The sequence below is a fragment of the Rhinolophus hipposideros genome (genome assembly GCF_964194185.1).
Source record: "Rhinolophus hipposideros genome assembly, chromosome: 7".
NCBI classification, from domain to species: domain Eukaryota; kingdom Metazoa; phylum Chordata; class Mammalia; order Chiroptera; family Rhinolophidae; genus Rhinolophus; species Rhinolophus hipposideros.
Window position 1 is genome coordinate 42,054,904 of NC_138053.1, and position 21,081 is coordinate 42,075,984.

Below are 21,081 nucleotides of genomic sequence, written 5' to 3' on the forward strand. Positions count from 1 at the left end.
ACTGAATTCACAGTCCACAGAAAATCTATGTCCTGTTAACAATAGGACATTGGAAACAGCCATCTATTATTACATAAATACCCGAGGGGTAGCTTAAGTACATAACTTAGGCAAATGTGTTCAAAAAAATTTTTAATTATCATATTCATAGCAATAGGTCCTAATTTGTACCTTAGTAAGCATAAGAGGTTCAGAATTTAGAGACTAGGAAAACTGAATAGTGTTTGTAACTATTGAGGTGAGGTTAGAGACAGGGAGCGTGGGATAGAATAAAGGTAATGTTTTCTTCTGAATTTTGATCCAATCTCTGGATCCAGATACCTTTATATAAAGGTACAGTATGTTAAAAACTGTATGTATCTAAATTTCAAATTGTCAGAAATTACGTTGTGATGATTTCATAGTATTATCACTCACTGTCTTTCGTCAATACTGGACATAGAATTCTCAAGAAATACTATTTCTGTGGCATTTAAAGGTATAAAGTACTTCCTTTGGGGCTAAAATTAGGATGAGCAAAATGACCCCCCCCTGCATCCCTGGCAGCTTTGAAATACCCTAGCTTCCTAACAATAGAGCAGAGTAGCTGTACAAAAAAATTTAGGCCAATATGTTATGAAATTCTTTCACATATTAGGAAAAATGTAAATATTTTTTAGGGATTTCAGGCTCCTAATCATTAAGAAAATGAAAACCATACTAATGTCCTCAATTACAAGTCACTTGACAATATTACTTACCGTAAGAATTTAGTTTTCCTTGGTAAATGCCAGTTAAAAACAGCAATTACATGTTCTTACAGATTTCTTGGCTACTCTATTTCTAAAGTTTGTATGACTTGCCCTCTGATTTTATAACTGAAATAATCTCTTTACCCTATAATTACTTGCTATGTAAATACATGTCAATAGATGATTGACTCTGGCCATATCCATTTAATTAAAAGGTCAATGCTGACATATAAATACTTTTTTATTTAATGATAATATTTGTGCCTATAACCACACAGGTAGCTTAGTAGCCAAGACAAATTTATTTTTGCCATGCACACTGAGATACACAATACGAATTTGATGTCACAAGCATGTAACATCAAATTCTCCACATGGCAATTATAAATGGTAGGCCATTTGTAGATAATAATAACATATAATAAATACACATAGAAATATTGTGTAACATTTATAATCATGTATACATTTACTGGATTATTGCATAGATTAGGTAATAATTAGAAAGACAAGAATCATTCCAGGAATTTTCTATTCATTTACCAAAATGTACATAACTATTTGTTCTCATAATTCTTCTCCTTGGAGCACAGCAGAAAAAATAGGAAGCAGAGACGAATAGGACTTAAAAAATATATTCCTCTGTTCCTAGGAGAGTCTGTGGAGGTAGAAGGGTGAAATGGAGCTGAAAGACAGAGAAGGTCAGATGGGTGATGTGACAGGAATAAAGAGCAGGTCAATTGAATTTGCAAATGATATGAAATTGGGAGTTGTCAGGAGCAGAGGGGAAGACACAGTCTGTGAGTGTTAGTAGATGACTTACTCAAGTTTCAGTAAGTTGACATTCTGGAACTTTGAACATTACACTTTGCATACTTTGGCTCTGCTTTGTTCTTTGCCATAGGATTTATTAGTTGCTGTCTTTGAAAAGAGCCAATGATTATTCCATCGTCCATTCAACAAATATGTACCCAAAATGTTCCAGCCCTTTCTCACCCCAAGGAAGGACACGGAGATTAAAATAAATATAATCATTATTTGTATAGCTTTCCTGGCTTAAAGACCCACTTGCCCTGGAATGTTTTAGTTAAGTGTAGGACACATGGCAATTTGAGTTTTTTGGCTGTTACCTGGCTCTTAATTTGAAAGTTTTACAAAAATCAGTTTAGAATTTAATCTGAAGGTGAATACCATGGACAATTTTGTAGAGCAAAAACACCCTTTAAACAAGCTATATAAAAGGGATGGAAAATAGTGCCATTTTTGGCGGGTTGGTAGCTGGAAACTGCGTCATCTGTGTTACCATTACTTAGGATGGAGAAATACACATACAGTTTACACCTCAGAGGGTTTGGCGTCCTTTGCCATAAATGAAATGTCTCATTCTTACTTTAATCGACTGTGGCTTCATTTTTGAGTGATGCAAGGTGCCTGTCAGTCCTAGAAGGAGGAGCCCCTTCCTTGAAATGGGTCATGAATGAAAGGTGGCAGGAGCATAGGCCTTCACTCTCACCCCCATTAACCTTTTCTTGCTTCACCTTTTTTCCACACAGTTCTGGTAGCTCTCAAAAAAAAAAAAAAAAAAAAAAAAAAAAAAAAAAAGCTCTGGGTATGAATATAGACTTCATAATATAATATGAAGAAATATAGGTCATGAAAATTTCAAGCCTAATAGAAATAGTTAATACTCATTTATGCAATGACCTATGTTGTTTAATTTATTTATAGCTTCTAAATGTTATAACATTCTTTTAAAACTTATCTCCTGTCAGTTTTCTTACAGTGCCCCAGGGAAAATTTTAAAGTTGAGGGTTCCAACATTTCGGATTTATCAAAATGAAATAATTTCTCAGATTCTCTTTTCACTGGGTTTTCATGGATTTTACATTTGAGAGTTAATATAACTAAAAAAAAAAAAAAAAGAATCTTTCTGTAAAAAAAAAACACCTCTAGGCTAAGACCATATTTGGAGAGCTTCTGCTCCAAAGAAATTTTAAGGCTATTTACATAAGAGGAAGAAACTGGAACTTATAACTGAAATTACTTAAATGACAAAGTTTTATAAACTTGATGTTATGATAATGGCTGATAAATATACACATTTTCTAATGAAAATTAGATAAAATCTCATCCGGTTAGAACTTTATCTAGTTTATAGTGAAAAAAGACTTGTTTTAAGGTTTAATTTTCAAATTGTTCTGCAGACTATGCACTTTCAACTATTTTTTTTTTTTTAAAAAGATGTCTATTCTTAATAACAGTAACTGATAAAATTGGTTAAGAGGAGCAAACCATTTCATAGCCAACTTGCTACTATTGTAGCATTCAGACTCAAAATAGAAAATATTGTAGAGAGATCATGTCCCAGTACTTAGGAAAAAATAATCTTTATATACGGAATCACCTATATGTCTATGGGTTTAATGTATCCCTTTAATAAATCTGTACATGGCTTAGAGCTATAAATTCTTTCAAGTTCAACAGAATACTTAAGTGCCTTGAAACCTAGAAATTTAGCTAGGGCCTTAAATATGATTAACACTCAGAGTTTAGCAAATCATGCTGTCATACCTTCTCACACACCCATATATATGGGTGTCTAAATTACCACTCACTGATTACTATTTAATTAAAGAAGAAAAGTGCAGGTAAATTGCTCCTGTCACCATACAGGCTATGGACATATTCAGTGACTGTCACTCAGGTAAACCAGTTCCAGAGTGATTAGGTAGCTGTAAGCTATACAAAATATATCATTTCTTTCAAAACAAACCAAGACTTTTTGTGTGTGTGTGTGGAGGGGGTATTATATTTGTTGTGCATCTGTGTGTGAGTGTAGTTTTGAGATTGGTTTATTTTGAGACAATAACTTGGTGTATAAATTACAGTATGCAGCAATTTTAGTCCACCTATATTCAGTGGCATTTGCTACTATTTTTTTGCATTGTTCATATGCATATTTGTGATGTTTATAAAACATAAACAAGTAGTTTAAGATGTTTAAAAATATAAACTTGAAGTACAGGCTAGCCTTCTAATAATGAAGAACATGTTTTCTCACTAACATGCTGGTCCATGCTGTTTTCTCATCCTTTGCTCCCACCCACCTCCTCTGCACTTCTGTCTCACTAATGAGTACAGTCTTTGCTTTCAGAGCTCATTCTTCCCTTGGACTTAGTCACATGTGTCTCCTGCTCAGAGTCCTCTTCTTTGGAGACCCACACTATGACCTTCCTTCCACTGTCCCCCTCCCAAGCTAGACAGAGTCCATTGGGCAGACTCAGGGCCCAAACTTGGTTGGAACCTCAACTCCTCAATTAGATGACATCACAAGTACTCAGGACCCCAGAATTTCCTGCCCAAATATTCCTGAGATCACTCCCTGGGACTGTACTGGAGGATTTTCCAAGTCCCTTCTCCAGAGGGCACCACTGTGCTTTTCTAGAGGGGGAGAAGGAGGTGAAGGTTGTGTCAAATGCACATGAGGATGATGGAAAGAGAAGTGGTGGTTGGCTGCCCAGGGGACTCAACTCATGCCTGACCCATAAAAAGGTGTTATTTACCCAGAAAAGTCTTTCCTGACCTCCCTGATAAGGTCAAATGCCTCTATTATTTTTACAGGCCATCAGATCATCATGTGGAAGTTCTTTAACATTTGTGATTTTACACTTGTTTGGGTGATTGTATACTTGGTGTTCACCTTGCTGTAAATCTGTGGCTTCAATTAAGCCATAAAATGGGTTAGATTATGCTCACTATTGTATCCGCATGCCAAATATTTCGGCAAATTCATAGTAGACGTCTAACCAGTATTTGTAGTGAATGAAGAAGAACTTTCTTACTTTATAACATTCCTCTGAAAACTGAAAGACCAATGTCCTTATGCTGTATGAGTACAGGAGGCTTGATATATGTTTGGCAGATATTTAGGAAAAGTGTATTAGCTAAGGTTTGTCCAGCCAAATTAATAATCAATTTAAGTGAACATTGCCTGATTGGCTTATGTGTGCTGTCAATTATTTGTTAGTCATAAGTATTTTGGTATGCAAAAACTATTTTAATCTGCCTAATTGATATATCAATACATTTAACTGAACACTCCAGTGCATTTAATTTGCTTTAGGAACATAAGGATCTAGGAAGTCAAATGGTAATGTAAGCAATCGGAATCTTTTTGTCTCTGAACACTGTTTTGGTCTTCTACTCTGGCAGGCTCTTTCCCCAACAATTGTCCTAACATTTCCAGTTCTGACTGTCACAGATCAACCCTGGGTCACATGTGCAACCCTGAGCTATAGAGGTCAGGCCATCGAAACGTAGGAAATTAAAAATGAGGGTGAAGTATGTTCCCTAATATGTCATTACTGCGATAAAGATACTGAGCAGGTACCACCACAGATACCCTTTCACTGTAACTATCAACAGACTCCACAGAACAGATTCTCAGTTTAAGGTGATGTGATTTAATGATTTATAGTCAAGTGCTGCTGGCTTATCAATTTATCACGCATAGAAAGAGCAGGAGCAATATGCAAACTTACCTTCTAAGCTTGCTTCCTGAAGGACTCTGCTTAAGAATCTCCAGACTCTGCTCTCAGAGTGGCCTTTCATCACTTCCTCTGGGGGGATTAGGAAGAAGGGATACTGCTGGCCCCAAGTTACAGCCCAGTCACACTCACAGGACATATGTTGGCTATTGGCTAAAAACCAGAGTTAAGGAAAGGAGCAGAGCCAAGCTGAAGAGCAGAAAGAAAGAATAGGGAAGGAGGAGAATGAGTGTTATATTATAGTAGAGTCTACAGATTATAATGCTTTTGTGACTAACAAACCACTTCTGCAGACAATTCCTAAAGACGAAATACACTTAATGTTATGGAAAACACAGAATCATTTAAATAAGTCTTACCTCCACAGAGAACTACTCTGAAAAGTAAAGCTAATTTTTGATATGCTTGTTTAGAATTGGGAAGTGATGAAGAGTGTAGGTTTTGGAGTCAGGTTCTCTGATTTCAAATTGAGGCTCTGCCACATACTAGCCTGTGACCTTGGTCAAGTTTCTTAATCTCTCTGTCCTTCATTGTCCACATCTGTTAAATGGGAATATTAATAGAATAGTGATGAGAAGTAAAATGAATTGATATCAATAAAGATTTAAACTATAGACTGGCAATAGTAATTATTTAAAAATTGACATAGCTATTAGAATGCCTTTGTAAACAAAATAGTATATATATGTAATATGTATGTATATTAGTTACTAAATTAGTAAAGTGGGTCTCAATATTTTTAGTCATGTCATAAACAACACATAAAACTTTCTAAAATGACTAATAAAAGCAAGGTAAAGAATTTTAAAAAAAGTGGTACTGAACTGTACTCAGTGTTATGGGATCTTGTAAGCTAAACATGGAATATGCCCTGCAACGAAAAGCCAGATTTGTACCTTTAGGACACGGACCAACTCTGTGTATATAAAGGTTCAACCACCATTCGGTCCAAGCTTTGAAACTCTTGGCCACTGTTAAACAGCAAAGTGGTGAGGGTTCAAAGGATGAAAATGTCAGTGCCAATAAGGATCAGTTCATGGATTTTAAAGTCTGGTATTACTTGTGTAACAATTAATGTGCAGGAGACAGCCATGAGTACTGACGAGATGACGGCTAAAGAAAACAGAGGAGCTTTCTCATTGTAAATCAACATATTGACCAAGAATACCCATTCATTCCAATATTTATTAATTTCACTACTTATTCTTTCATTCATTCATTCAGCATGTAGTCATTGAAATCTTAAAATAATATACCTGTGCTAAGAATATATCTGTATACATATCTATATCTATACCTAGGTATAAATATATAGATATCTTCTAATTATGAGGGATCAAAAAAGTCTTTACAGAGATTGTCACCAGGCAAAAAGAGTCATTTCAGTGGGCTAGCAGCCTGAAAAAAATGCAATTAACTAAAAAAAATGCTTAATAATCTTTGAGCATTTGGGGTGGGCAAATCTTTTATAATAATATCACTAAAGCCAGGGTGTAAAGCATAATAAGATTGGCCAAGTGGAGAAACAGAGAGAACACACTGATGGTTGTGAATCCAATAGAAATATTGTAATAAACAAATATGGCCACAAAACAGTATCCCAGAATCAACCTTCCGAAATATTCACCTACCGAGCCTACATTTGCTCCAAAATCATCTCTTCCAAAATGTTGTCTGCAAAAATGTCCCTAATTTCCTCTGTGTTCTTCTAATAAATTATATGATCCTAATTAAGATAATTCTCTACTTTTTTGGATAGAAATTGAGAGACGTTACTAAGGAATTTATAAATATGCTATATTACTGAATAATATTGCACATATGAGGAACTTTATATAAGTTACACAAGCACTAAAGAATTTCATATTGCAGTTGTTTCTGTGCAATCTGGATACTAGTCAGGAGAATTACCTTCATTACGCCAGTAACTCCAAAGTCAGTGCACATCACCATGCTCCTATTAGCCTGTCCCTATATGGGTCTGTGGAAATCCAATGTGCTTCCAAGGAATTTGTGAATTCCTAGGGGATTTGCACTGTCCGACTCCAAGCTTCTGCTCTATGCATTCAGTTTATGCGTAGTCTCACAATCCTCGAGTGCTAATATCATCCGTATTCTGTTATTTTTACACTCACGAGTACCACCGTGCATTGTCATCTGTGTTGCAGCCTTTGCTAAAGTTTTTGAGAGATGCTAGAACTTTCATAATGTTTTGTATTAATTCTGAATAGAATTGTACTTTCCTGATATAAGATACATAGGGATAAAATAAACAACTTTGTTCCTGGTTTCAATTTTGGAGACATCGTGAAAATTGGTGGACTCCTCAAAATAATATTTAGTGACTTATATTGGGAAATCATTCAGAAAAACTGAGACTAAAAAGTAAATAAAATTTGGTGTATCTTATTATTTGGTTGTTATATGATAGTGTATATAATAGCACTGATACAAAATGCTGATTATCACCTATTTTTCTACACGTAAATTCTTCTTTTAGGATTGGTTAGGGAGTAGTATTACCAGATTTCATAATCTACAAGTGATTTTGTTTCAGATTCATATAATGTTAGCATTGTTTCATTGTTTTCTAAATATTGTTTTTTTTTTTTTTTTTTTTTTTTTTTTTTTTTGTTTTTTTTTTCTTGACTTGAATACTCCCACAAATCACTGGTGATGGATGAGAAACCTTTTTAGGAAGTCAGAATTAAACAAAATTGTTTTCTCATCCCATGAATATCAGCCAACTATTGTTTCAATGAGCTTCTAAAGGCAAAAATATATTTTAAAAAGATATTATGGTTCTTTTGGAAAGATGGGAGAAAATAAAATGGCGTAATTGCCTATTGCTTCATATGTGTAATGCATCCATTATAGATTCTGGTCATTTGTGAATAAGTGCAGATATGGTTCTTTCGTGTAGCTAAATGTCATTACTCAAATTATTTTCTGATCTATAAACTCATTTTAAGTTGCAATCTTAAGAACTTCTCCTATCAGTCATCATCTATGCTTATTAATGCAAGGGATGTGGCATGTTTGTGTTAAACTGGCACAGCATGAAGCGTGAATTTTATGATATATTTTAAACTCCATGCTCATGAATTGTTTTCTTCTGAGTGGGTGTATCACAGCTATATAAAGATACGTTATGTTTCAAGGTCTGTCTCAATTTGAATATATATATATATATATATATATATATATATTTACAGAGTATAAATAAGAGATAAAATGAGGAAAATTCAATTTGAAGAACTCAATATTTCAAAAGCTTTGAGAATTATTTTAAAAATTAGTTTTGAGGAGAGACTAATCAGTGGAACAAGGATTAAAGAAAACTATACATAGTTCGATTCTAATGAAAAATATTAGTGTGGAGGAAAAATGTGACCAAGTAAGGGAGAAGAAAAACAGCGAAGCACTATCAGGTAGATGGTTTTGAGTGGACATTTTGTGTTCCTAAGGATGTCAGTGCTTCTTAAATTTAATGCTGCATGATAAGTCTGGTTTTAAGTAGACCAGTTGCTAATCAATTAATAACCAAGTGACTAATTTTCTGTTTGAATGGATTAATCTACTACTTCATCAAATTTGGTCAAAAACCCCAGAAGTTTAACGTGCTATCTATTTAGACTAAATTCTCACTTTTGCTTGTATAAAATACTATATAGCATAAAATCGGGAGTAATATATACTATGTAGGTTCAGAAAAACATATTTGATATGCATACATGGCAATTTTTTAATCAAGATATAGAATTGTTCTGTCACCCCCTCAAAAATTATTTGTGCCCCTTTGTAGTCAATATTTCTGATTACCATAATCTCTAGCAACCACTGATCTGTCTTATTTTTCTTTAATTTTGCCCTTTCTGACATGTAAAATTAATGGCACCATACAGTATATATACTTTTGAGTCATTGAGTATAAACAGTTGATAACCATCAATGCCATTGCATATATCAAGCATACATTCCTTTTTATTGGTGAGCAGGAGTCCCTTTTATGGATTACCACAGTGTGTTTAACCTTTCACCAGTTGCAGGACATTCAGGTTGTCTCCAGTTTGGGGGCATTATAAATAGAGCCACTGTAAATATTCACCTAAGAGTTCTTGTGTGAACATATATTTTCACATCTCTTGAGGTGAAAGCGTGGATTACTGGGTCATATGGTGAGTGTATGTACAGCTTTATAAGAAACTGCCAAATTGTTCTGTGAACTATTTGTATAATTTTTCATTCTCATTAGTAATGTATGAGTTCCAGTTGCTCAGCATCATTGCACACAGCACTTGTTATTGTCAGCTTTTTGTTTTGTTTGATCATTCTTATAAGTGTGTAGTGGTCTTTTATATTAGTTTCTATTGCTGCATGACAGATTAGCACAAAGTTAGCACCTTAAAGCAATATGAATTTATTATCTCCAAGCTCCTGTGTGTCAGAAGACTAGGTGCAGGTTAACGGGTCCACAGCTCCACTGCTCAAAGACTCACCAGACTGAAATCCAAGTGTCAGTAGGGCTGCAACTTCCTCTGAGCCTCAGGGTCCTCTTCCAAGCTCGTTCAGATCATTGACAAGAGTTCAGTTTTCTGCATTGTGGAACTGAGGTCTCTGTGTTTTTGCTGACCGTCGGCCTGAAGTCACACTCAGCTCCTAGAGGTCTCCTAGTCACAGGCCCTCTTGCAACATAGCACTTGAATTCTTTGAAGCCAACAGCAGCATGTCTCTGACTACCTCTGTTTCTGACTACTAAACCTTGTTTTTAGAGCTCATCTAATTAGATCAAGCCCACCAAAATAATCTCCCTTTTGATTAACTCATACTCAACTGATGAGAGAGCTTACGTATTTATAAAATCTCCCCATCTTGCCATATAATGTAACCTAATCATAGGAGTGCTATTCCATTCCAGTTAGCAGTTCCACCCATATTCATGGAGAGCAGGGGTATGCTCACTAGAGTGTCATCTTAGAATTCTTCCTATCATATAGTCATTTGGTGTTTTTTTTAAGTCATTTTGGTTTTAATTTGCATTTCCCTATCACTAATTATGTTGACCATCTTTTAATATACTTATTTGCCAACTTTATTTCTTCTTTGGTGAAGTGTCTGTTGAAATACCTTGCCCATGTTTTATTGATCTGTGTTCTTATAATTGAGTTTTGAGAGTTCTTTATACATTCCAGACACAAGTCCATTATCAGATAACTGTTTTATGAATAGATTCTCCCATCTGTGCCTTGTCTTTTCATTTTAATCCTATCTTTTGAAGAGCAACGTTTTTAATTTTAGTAAAATCCATTTTATCATAATTTTTTCATGCGTGGTTTATGTTTATAGAGTTATATTTAAGAAACAGTTGCCTAACTCACGTTCACAAAGAATTCCTCCTATGTTGTACTGAAAAGTTTTCTAGTTTTAGGTGTTACATTTTAGGTGTATGATTCCTTTTGAATTAATTTTGTTTGGGGTGCAAGGTGTAACTTAAGGTTATTTTGTTTATGGATGTCCAACAGTTCCAGCATCACTTGTTGAAAAGACCACCTATTCTCCATAGTCTTTACAACTTTGCCAAAAATCTATTAATCATTTACATACGGTTCTATTTCTGGACTCTCCATTCTTCACAATTCATTTATATTTCTATTCTTTTGCCAATATAATGCTATTTTCATGACTGTCACTTAAAAATATCTCAAAGTCATAATATGAGCTGCCCAACTTTATGTTTCTTTTTATACTTATATCTTTCCATATTAAGTATGATGTTAGCTGTAAGTTTTATTTATCTAGGTGCCCTTTAATAGACTGAGGAAGTTCTCATTCTGTTCCTAATTTGCTGAGAGTTTTTTATCATGAATAGATATTATATTTTGTTAAATGATGCTTCTGTATTAATTGAGATTATCGTATTTTTTTCTCTGTTGGTGTGATGGAGTTGCTTTGATTTATCACGATATATTAACATTTTAGTATATTGCTAGATTAAGTTTCTCTGAGTATGTTTGCGTCTATGTTCATGAGGGATATTAGATTGTAGGTTTGTTTTTTTGTAATGGCACCATTTGATTTTGGTTTCGAGGTAATGCCAGCCTCATAAATATGTTAGGAAACACTCCCTTCTCTTCTAGTTTATGGAAAATTTTGCATTGAATTTATATTATTTCCTCCTTAGATTTTTGGTAGAGCTTGCCAGTGAAGCCATCTGTGAATCTACCCAGGGTTTTCTTTATTAAAAGGTTTTTAACTACAAATTCAATTAATTTACTAGATATGAGATTAGTCAGGTTATCTGTTTTTCTTGATTGCGCTTAGGAGGTTTGTAAATTTCAAGGAAGTGTCCATCCCATCTGTTAATCAAAATTTATGGGCATAAAGTTGTTCATAGTATACCCTTATTATTTTAGTATCTGTGGATTGTTTAGTGATATTATGTTTACTCTCTGTTTTTTATCTGTTAAATAAATCTAACAGATTTATCCTTTATTTTTTTCAAAGAACCAGATTTTGGTTTTAATGATTTTATCTGTTGCTTTTTATTTTCAATGTCATTGCTTTATGCCTTTATCTTCATTATTTCTTTCCTTCTGTTTACTTGTATTTTCATTTACTCTTCTTTTTCTGGTTTATTGAGATGGGAATTTTGATTTTAGGTTTTGTTTTTTTATAAATTTAGCAATTAATGCTATAGATTTCTTTTGAAGTACTCAGCTACATTCCAAGAATTTTGATGTTGTGTTTTTATTTCCATTCAATTTAGAATATTTTAAAAACTCCCTTGATACTTCCTTGTTAGCCCACATGTTATGTAGAAGTTTGTTGCTTAATTTTTAAATATGTAATTATTTTTCATATTTACTTTTATTAATTCCTAGTTAAATTTTGTCATGATCAGACAATATGCTTTGTAGGATTTGTCAATAGCATTTAAACCTAGAAATAGGCATGAGCTTTCTTCTGCTTGGCTATTAGTTTGAAAATGAGAATCTGATCAGAAAGTTGGCTGGGTTACCTCTTGTCATTGCTTTGATTACCTTCAGTATTCCACTGACTTCAGATTTCTTGAATATGATTTTGTTCTTGGGGTGCAACTGGTTCACAAGAGGGTTTTTTCAATGTTTCTCTATCCGAATTAGGCTTTCCCTCTTTACCTATACCTCAGAGAGGGTCACTTTTCGTGCTCTTGCCCGTCCCCCAGAGGTAGACTGCTGTTGTTACTCCATACTTGCTAACTTAGTGGTGAAAGACAGAGGATTCTCAGTTGTCTTTATACTGTATCAGTCCCTTTGTCCCTGGCAAGAGATTTTGTCAGGTATTCTGCACATCCCTCAGTGCTAGGAGACCTCTAATGATCTGGAACCCCTATGGCCTCTTGACTCTCCCTCAGGAGTGGAGGAATTCTCCACTTCTCCCTCCCTAGTCACGTTGGGTCTACACCTGAACCCTAAAGTAACAGAGGTTGGCTTTCTCACAACTTTAGGCTCCTGAGAAGAATCTGGAAAGGGTTTCTGCCTTCTCTTATAGTGATAGCTCTCTCCACCCTCCCTTGCACTATGAGGTGAACTTTCTACAATTCTCTGTTTCCATTCTCTCTCATGGGACCTGGTAGAAATTATTGGGGAAGAGCATATGAGTGGATGTAGATTCCACTCTGTTTTTGGCTCTCAGCAGTTTTATATTCTCATGTTAGCCTACACTTTAGCAATGTGTTAAAATTTTTAGCTCAATTCTCCTTACCTGTCCTATCATCTTCCCCTGCTCTGCTCTCAGTAAGTCAGTATTTGAGATCCATATCTCCTTGGAAGCTAAAGTATTTCTTTAGATTTCAGGCTCTGTGGTTGCCATACAATCTATCAACCTGAGAGATGCAAGAAAAGTTATCATTTTGTCTTTTTCTTATTGGTAGGGTGGGAGCAATACTCCTTCCTGCTTTCTACATCCTAAGAAGAAGCCAGATGTTAATTAATACATTTTGAAATATTTTATACATATTGACACTAACATTATCATATATTTGAGATCTCTAAATGAGAGAGCCATGGGAAGTGACTATATTTCTAGTGGTGGTCACTAAGGGTGCCACTATTGTCTACACTTTACAAATTGAAGAAATTGAGCTTTGGGGGTTATCCATCTCTCATAAATTCATACAGCTAGTCCTAGCAGAGCTGAACTTGTAACCAGGTCTGAAACAAAACTTACGTACTATAGTTTAGAGTCTTACAAAAATGCTCACTCACACCCATACATACCCACACAGATTATTCATTGGAATAGAAAAGATAGATTTTAAAGATGAATTATCAAAGTATCCACTTTCTCCATGACAAGAATTGCTCTTCATTCTTTTATCATCAGCATTTATCAGAGTTCTCATTAAATGTTTTCTGAACGAATCAGTTAAGTTGTTAAACAGGTAAATAAATAAATTGCTTTCAGAAGTTTAAATTAAAAATTCACTAATACTTAAGTATTTCACTGGGTATTGTTGCACATAAAATCCCAATATTTTCATAGTAGAACACGGTGTTTCCTGATAGCCTTTGTTTTTATGAAATTCGTGGCATATGTTCTATGAACTTTATTTTCAGGAAAAGTGACATATCTCAATTAAATAGAAAGACGACTTCGAGAAATTTACAGGAAAGATGACATTGTGATATCAAAAACTCTCAGTTACTTTTTCAACACAACTAATTGCATATGATAAACTAATCCCCTATTCTCATTCACAGTAGTTGAAGGGCTACATTCTAGGCATAAACTTAAGAGGGGGAAGAATATAATTCCATAGAGAGAGAGGAGTTGCAAAGGAAGAGAGAGAGAAAAACAAAAGTAATGTATAATATCTGAGCTTTGGAAAGCATCCTGTAGGGGGCGGGGGGGTTCTTTACCTGCTCAGAAATGGATTCAATAAGATCATTTTATGAAAGAACTGGATATGTAACTTTTCCCACACAAAATCAAATATGTTTTTTCTATGCACAGTAGCCCAAGGTGGTTTACTATGTGTGGGTGGTTTCTTACATAAAAATGTAGTCTTTAAGGCTAGGTATGTATTGACAGTTCTTATGCACATTTATATGAATATCCAGAGAGCATTCTATAAACATTTGAGATCACTGTGATTATAAACAAACATTTAGTGAATCTACAATGTTTTTAAGCAGCCTTCAGAATAAACAGGAATTATTTTAGAAATCATGCTCTCAATTCTTGCTTTGCCCATTCTGGAGAGAGGTGCTGTTCTAGTACTCTTTGCATTTTTATTTTTGCAGTTTGTATTTTTGCAGTTTGATCTTTCCAGGTTATTTAATGTTCCATTGAAATGAATTTATCCTCAAAGTAGTTTTTCTGTTAGGTTAAAAAAAAAAAAAGCCCCATCGGAATTCTAGAAGCAAGCTCCTAATTGGGCTATAACACAGTATGGATACAACCAAATCAGAATATTCTTGATAATGGCTTCAAGAAATTCTACAATTCTCTCTTTTGTCTTGTTTTTGTTTTAATAATAGTCTTTCACTCATCTGAAATTGGGGATTTGAAGATACAAGTATCAGAAAACAAATTAGATGGCTTGATCTTCCAATAAAGTAATATAATAACAAATGATTATATCAAAAAATCTAAACTTTTGAGATGTTTGCTCAGCTAGGTCACACATCAGATGAAACAAGGTTAACTTAAGCCTTTTGATGTGGACCAATGTAAAATACCCAAGCACATAACCAGGCCAGATGTTTAGGGATTTAAGCATTCAGGAATTATCCAGGTTTTGCGTTACCTTAGGAAAGTCACTACACGTTTTGTTCTCTAGTGCTCCTCTTCCAGTTGACTGACATATATTAAATATCCACACATAAATATTAGTATTTAAAAATATTATGTATTTGAAAATCATATTCCAAATTAGCAACACTTTGTGTAGTTCAAATTTTCGGTTTGGGTCTACTGAGTAAAGAGATTTCTAAATGCTTATTTTTTTTTTTCCAGGTGCTTCAAACAATTAGAAGTTGTCCTCCAGAGACTGGATATGAAAGTGGTCTAGAAGTTTGGGAATACTAGCAACATCAAAGAAGGAGGTAATGCTCCAAGGGGCGGAAGAAATTATAATTGCAGTCAGTTTCTCATAGGATAATGTCTTTGGAAAGTGGGTAAATCTGCTTCATCAGACTACGATTGTCTTTCTCATGTCCCTTCATGGAAAGATTGTACTCAATGAGGCTGGATAGGCAGTTCACTCAGTGCAGTCATGTCTGTGCTGACGCCGATGCTGCTGAGGGGCCTGATTGGCCCGGCCTGGCGCCTCATGGTGCCGCGTTCCCAGCTCCATTCCAAGCCGCCGCGGGAGCAGCTCGGAAGCATGGATATCGCCGTTGGGCTCACCTCCTGCTTCCTGTGTATCCTTGTGCCGTCGGGCTGGGTCCTGTCTCACCTGGAGAGCTACAAGAAGCAGGAGTGAAGGGGGCTGTCCTCTCCCTCACCTGGGACCTGACCAACCCTAGCCGATCCTGATCATGTCTGCTGCATTCCTGGCCAGCCTCCCCCGGACCATGGCCTTCAGTTAGTGAGCTCTTCTGCAATCATGACCTCTTGATTTCTCCATTGTGACATCCTGGGACCACATAAATCATTTATAAAGCCCTGTTCGGTAGGGTCCCTTGGTAACAATAAAGTCTATTTAATAAACATTGAAAAAAAAATAAGGCTGGATATTATTAAAGTTAGTATCTATTGAGTACTTACTAAGTCCCAGAATAGTATTTACTATTCTAAACACTCTCATTGGCTCATATTTTATCTTATTAACAAGCTTAGGAGGAAATTAATATCATCTATGTACCAAAAATGAAAAAAGTAATGCACAGAAAAGTTAAATTCCCTAAATTTATGTAAGGGATGGAACCCAGGGTAGGGACCTAGTAAAAAGCCTATATTTGAGCTTCTAAACACCTTGAGATCCCAAGTTCAGAAGACCATGTGTTTATAAATAAAAGAAATTAGTTTTGTAATGAATGTGAATTCTATACCGTAGTAGATTCATTACATATAGATATATGTTTAATCTATTTCAATTACATTTTTCAAGTTGATTTTACTTTTAGTGATATTTGTTTTCAGAGCTATAAGCTTAGATACCCCTAATGACTAGTCATATTAATCAATATGCAGTTCTTGGCTGAATAGCCGTGTGGCTGAAATATTATTTTTAAATTAATTTTTGACTGATCAAATGAAAATTAAATGTTATATACTATGTTACTCTCTAGAGGAAGTGTTCCACATGTATTTATCAATTAAAAAATGTCTTATTCAATTATAACTTGTCAACTAATAAATCTATGAGATTCTGGGAGTGTCAAAAATGTTGTTGGGGTTACATACTTTAATAACTCCAACCGATTTTTAAACCTAATCTCGCCATGAAGCCAGAAAATATACTAAGGACTTTGTGATTAGTTTGATTTGCTGACTATTTGGCCCTCTGAAAGTTTTGAAACCAGTAGGAAATCGCATGGCTCCTTTCTAAGGCCAAACCTCATTCTGGCATAGTACTATTGTTGGGTCATTTCTATGGGAAAATGTTTTCTATTGTTCAACGAACTAATTTTAAAACAAATGCTGGTAATACAACTATGAATAAAAGGAGAATGTCCCATATTAATTTATACTGTATAATTTTTCATTAGCTACTACTGTATTAAGTCTTAGGGTATCTTTCTTGAGGTATATTTTTATATTAGGGTGTCTCTTCCTTGAAATCAAAGTCTAAAATTTTTCATTTTCCTCTCTTCCCTTCTTTTCAACCAATACTTATTTAAAGTCTACCTGAGGCCAGGCACTTTGTCATAGAATATTTTACCCACCCCAAGAATTATTCAGAAAGAAAATGTAAATAATTTTTCTGCTTATTTTCCAGGCTCAGTTTTTTCCTATTATCGTGGTACCATACAATCCCAAAGCGTTTACAAATCTCGGCATGAAACAAGTAAGTGAGTATAGTGTTTGAGATTCCATATTAATGAAATAAAAATAAATTCATTTTATGATATATTTAGTAAATTTAGTTAATGTCAATTGTAAACACAAATATCATGTCATTGATATAATATTCCTGTATTTATTTCTATTATTATATATATGTATATTTGATTTTCATCAGAGTGCATACATAATTTTATATACCAATTTATCATCTATCATTACTTTGTAAGAATTTGCTATAGTTTTTTCACTTCTATTATTCATAAAAAAATACATAAAATTTTATCTACTGAATGTACCATAATTTACTTTTCTTATTGTTAGACATTTAGTTATCTATTTTTGCTTAGCAAACTGTCCCCAAAAATAGAAGCTTAAAATACAATTATTTTATTTAATCATGATTTTGTGTGATAGGAATTGAGATAGGGTACAGCAAGAACTTCTTACTTCTGTTTCATAATGTCTGGGGCCTTTGTCGATATTGCTCCAATGGCTAGGAGCTGGCTCAGATGTTGGATGGTCCCCTGGTTCTCCTCCATGTGGACTCTTTACCTAACTAGTTTGGGCTTCCTGATAACTTGGTGGTCTCAGGAGCTTCAGATTTCTTACAATGTTGTTGATTTTCTCTGGGAGAATAGGAGAAGCTCCCACACCTCTCAAAGTCTAGGACTGGAACTGGTACAGTGCCACTTCTGCCATATTCTGTCGGTCAAGGTAAATCACTAGGCTAGCCGAAATTCAAGGAGAGAGGAAATAGATTCTACTTCTTGATTGTAAAGTAGCAAGTACTTACACAGGGGGAATGAATTGATGGTGCCTATCATTGCAGACTATCTGCCACGTTGTACAATCCATTTGCCAGCTGTTATCCTTTTCTGCCCTGCTGATTATATTTTGATACCTCCCTAACCTTAATTCCAAGTTTAGTCCATTCATCAGATTCCCCAGAAAATATGAACATATCAAGACTATTTTTTATAGCTTTACTAAAGGTTTGTGGTGACATAAAGAAGTGACCATATCACTAAGCACACATTTTATTTATATAAGCCTTATTTTCTCTACAGAGTAAGTCTTCCCCTACAAGAGAATTCATATACCAACTGGTAAGATGATGATTTGTTTCCCTGTCGTTGAAAATGAATATAGCAGCTTCACTGCATGCTTGCTAGAACTTTGTATAGTAGGAGGTTTTTTAAATGTTTCATTCTGAAATATTACAACCACATATGAAAGCAGAAAAAACGGCATGTCACACTTTTGTAGCTATCTCTCAGATCTAAAAATTATCAACTCATAGTCAATCTTGTTTTGTCTAAACTCTACTGAGTTACTAACTACCTTTTCCCTACCTCTCTGATTACTTTTAAGCAACTTGGAAAAATTATTGTATAATTTCATCTGTAAATTATTCAGTATGTTAGTACTAGCCTCAAATGAACAGGACTATCCCAAAGTGGACAGTTGCCATATTTGGCCCCACACTAATTAATAATAGTAAAAAGAAATCCTCTACTGCCTAGAGCTGTGAGCAGAAACTTGCCTATTTACTTTGTGTATAGGGATAAGTGGACTGAAATACAGATATATGCAGATTCCTGTCTCATGGTAAAATATTTGCATAAAGGAACAAAATTAGAGGAGAAAGTCTGAGGGAGAGATGGATGGATTAATCTATGGAATGAGTATAAGGGAAGCAGATCTTTGTGTTTCATGTTAATGTGTATATGAAGGCCTCAACGGCAGAGAGACTCTCAGAAACTAGAGGGACATTCTAAAACTAGTACAATGGGCCCATGAAGAATGTGTCCATGATAGTAGGGGCAGAGAGCTGTGTGTGGGACCAGCAACATGTGCTCCTTCTCGACAAGCCTGACCATGCTACTGCCACTGCTGAAAGCTTGATTTGCTATCACCAGAAATAGATTCTGAGCACTCAATATGGCAGCATTTCTCTGAGACTAGTTAGGCAGTAGCATTTTTGTTATATTAATCCTGTCCACCCTACATGATCAGTGCTAAATCCTAACAAAATAGATCCTTATGCTACAGTGGAGATTGATATGCTTCCATGTATGAAATGCTGCTGCCACTGACATCACCTCAGGGCTTACCAAGATGTCTCATCTATCAACATGGTACCCTCATAAAGTTTCTTTAGACCAGGCGTGTCCAAACTGCGGCCTACAGGCCAATTGTGGCCTGCAATCCATTTTTATAGGCCCACAGCAAATTCCAAAAATAGTTTACTTAAATAAATCAGGTGAGGCAATATGTACTTCACCTCCAGTGAGTGACCTGGCTGTTTGTGTATTTTACTGAATATGGCCCTTGGTGAAAAACGTTAGAAAAAGTTTGGACACCCCTGCTTTAGACCAAATAACCCATTTTTATGATAGAGGTTATTACAATAGGCCTGAGGACATGATTGTCTTTGGTCTTAACATATATTTTTCACTCAGAGAAGCTGACTGAAAAGAACATTGGAAAATGCTTATCTAAGGTACCAGTTTGGGATTTGGACTTTGTCTTCTATGATTTCATATATGTGCTGAACTAATGGTCATCATCAGGTGCTATGTCCTTGATAGTAGAATATATGAATATTGGAAAAAAGAGTTGAAGTGTGATTAGCCCCTCTTGTTATCATACCTTATGAAATTTTTAATTCTCATCTCTGTAGTCATGTTCTACCAGAACTGAGATTCTGTTTTCCATGTATGGGGCAGGAGATTTTTTTTGCCAGTGTGTACACTCTGAAACTCTGACTACCACCTGGTTAGTTTGAGCTCTGAAAAGCAAATAAAGGATTTTCTGTATTGGTACAGGTAACTGATGCTGATAGACTCAGGGCTGCTGCTACACAGTGGAGGCAGACATGAACAGTTTCGAACCCAGGGGGTTCCTAAGGGCATCTCTTGATGCTTCTGTGCTCAGTGTCCTGAAATCAGCCACTTCTCCACATGGAGAAATGGTATTTAGAGACCAAAATGTAGATGTTAGAGATCCTCACTGCTCCTCACTTGGTTGTGTTCCTACGGTTTTTAGCTGGGAAAATAAAAATCATGAGTTCCTCTTGATACTTCCAATTGAAATTAAAGATTAGTTGTGTTTTGTTTTTGTTATTATTGTTTCTCCTTTCTTTCTTTCTTTCTTTCTTTCTTTCTTTCTTTCTTTCTTTCTTTCTTTCTTTCTTTCTTTCTTTCTTTCTTTCTTTTTTTGGTTAACTTCTATTTTATCTGTATCTCCTTTTTCCTCACTAAAAATCAAAAGTCTAAATGATACTACCTAATTACTTATTTGCTTTATCTCATTATATATTATACACATAGCAGTCTCAGAATAACAAAACACCACTAGCATTGTAACATGATTACTGACAAATACCTTATGTTCTCACTTATATGTGGAATCTAAAATAGTCAAATTCATAGAAGCAGAGAGTAAAATGGTGGTTGCCAGATTTGGGGAATCGGGGGAAATAGGGAGGTGATGGTTAAAGAGCACAAAGTTTCAGTTATGTAAGATAAATAAGCTCTGGAAATCTATTATACAGCATAGTACTTATAGCTAACAATGCTGCTCTGTATACTTAAAATTTGCTAAGGGGATATATCTTATGTTGAGTGTTCTTACCACACATAAATAATAACAATAAAAGGGGAAGGAAAAAACCATTTTGGGAGGTGATACATATGTTTATGGCCTTGATAAAGGTTATGGTCTCATATGTGTATACTTGTCCCCAGATTCATCAAGATATATATATATATATATATATATATATATATATATATATATATATATAT

General features: G+C 34.9%; 1 protein-coding gene across 1 annotated transcript; it reads left to right on the plus strand.

Moving 5' to 3' along the window:
• Positions 1-15,536: 15,536 nt before the first annotated feature.
• Positions 15,537-15,746, plus strand: LOC308499850 (cytochrome c oxidase subunit 8A, mitochondrial-like; the record flags this gene model as incomplete). The annotated part of the gene is made up of 1 exon (XM_081053715.1): positions 15,537-15,746. The coding sequence occupies one exon, from the start codon at positions 15,537-15,539 to the stop codon at positions 15,744-15,746; it is 210 nt and encodes a 69-aa protein (XP_080909841.1).
• Positions 15,747-21,081: the final 5,335 nt, after the last annotated feature.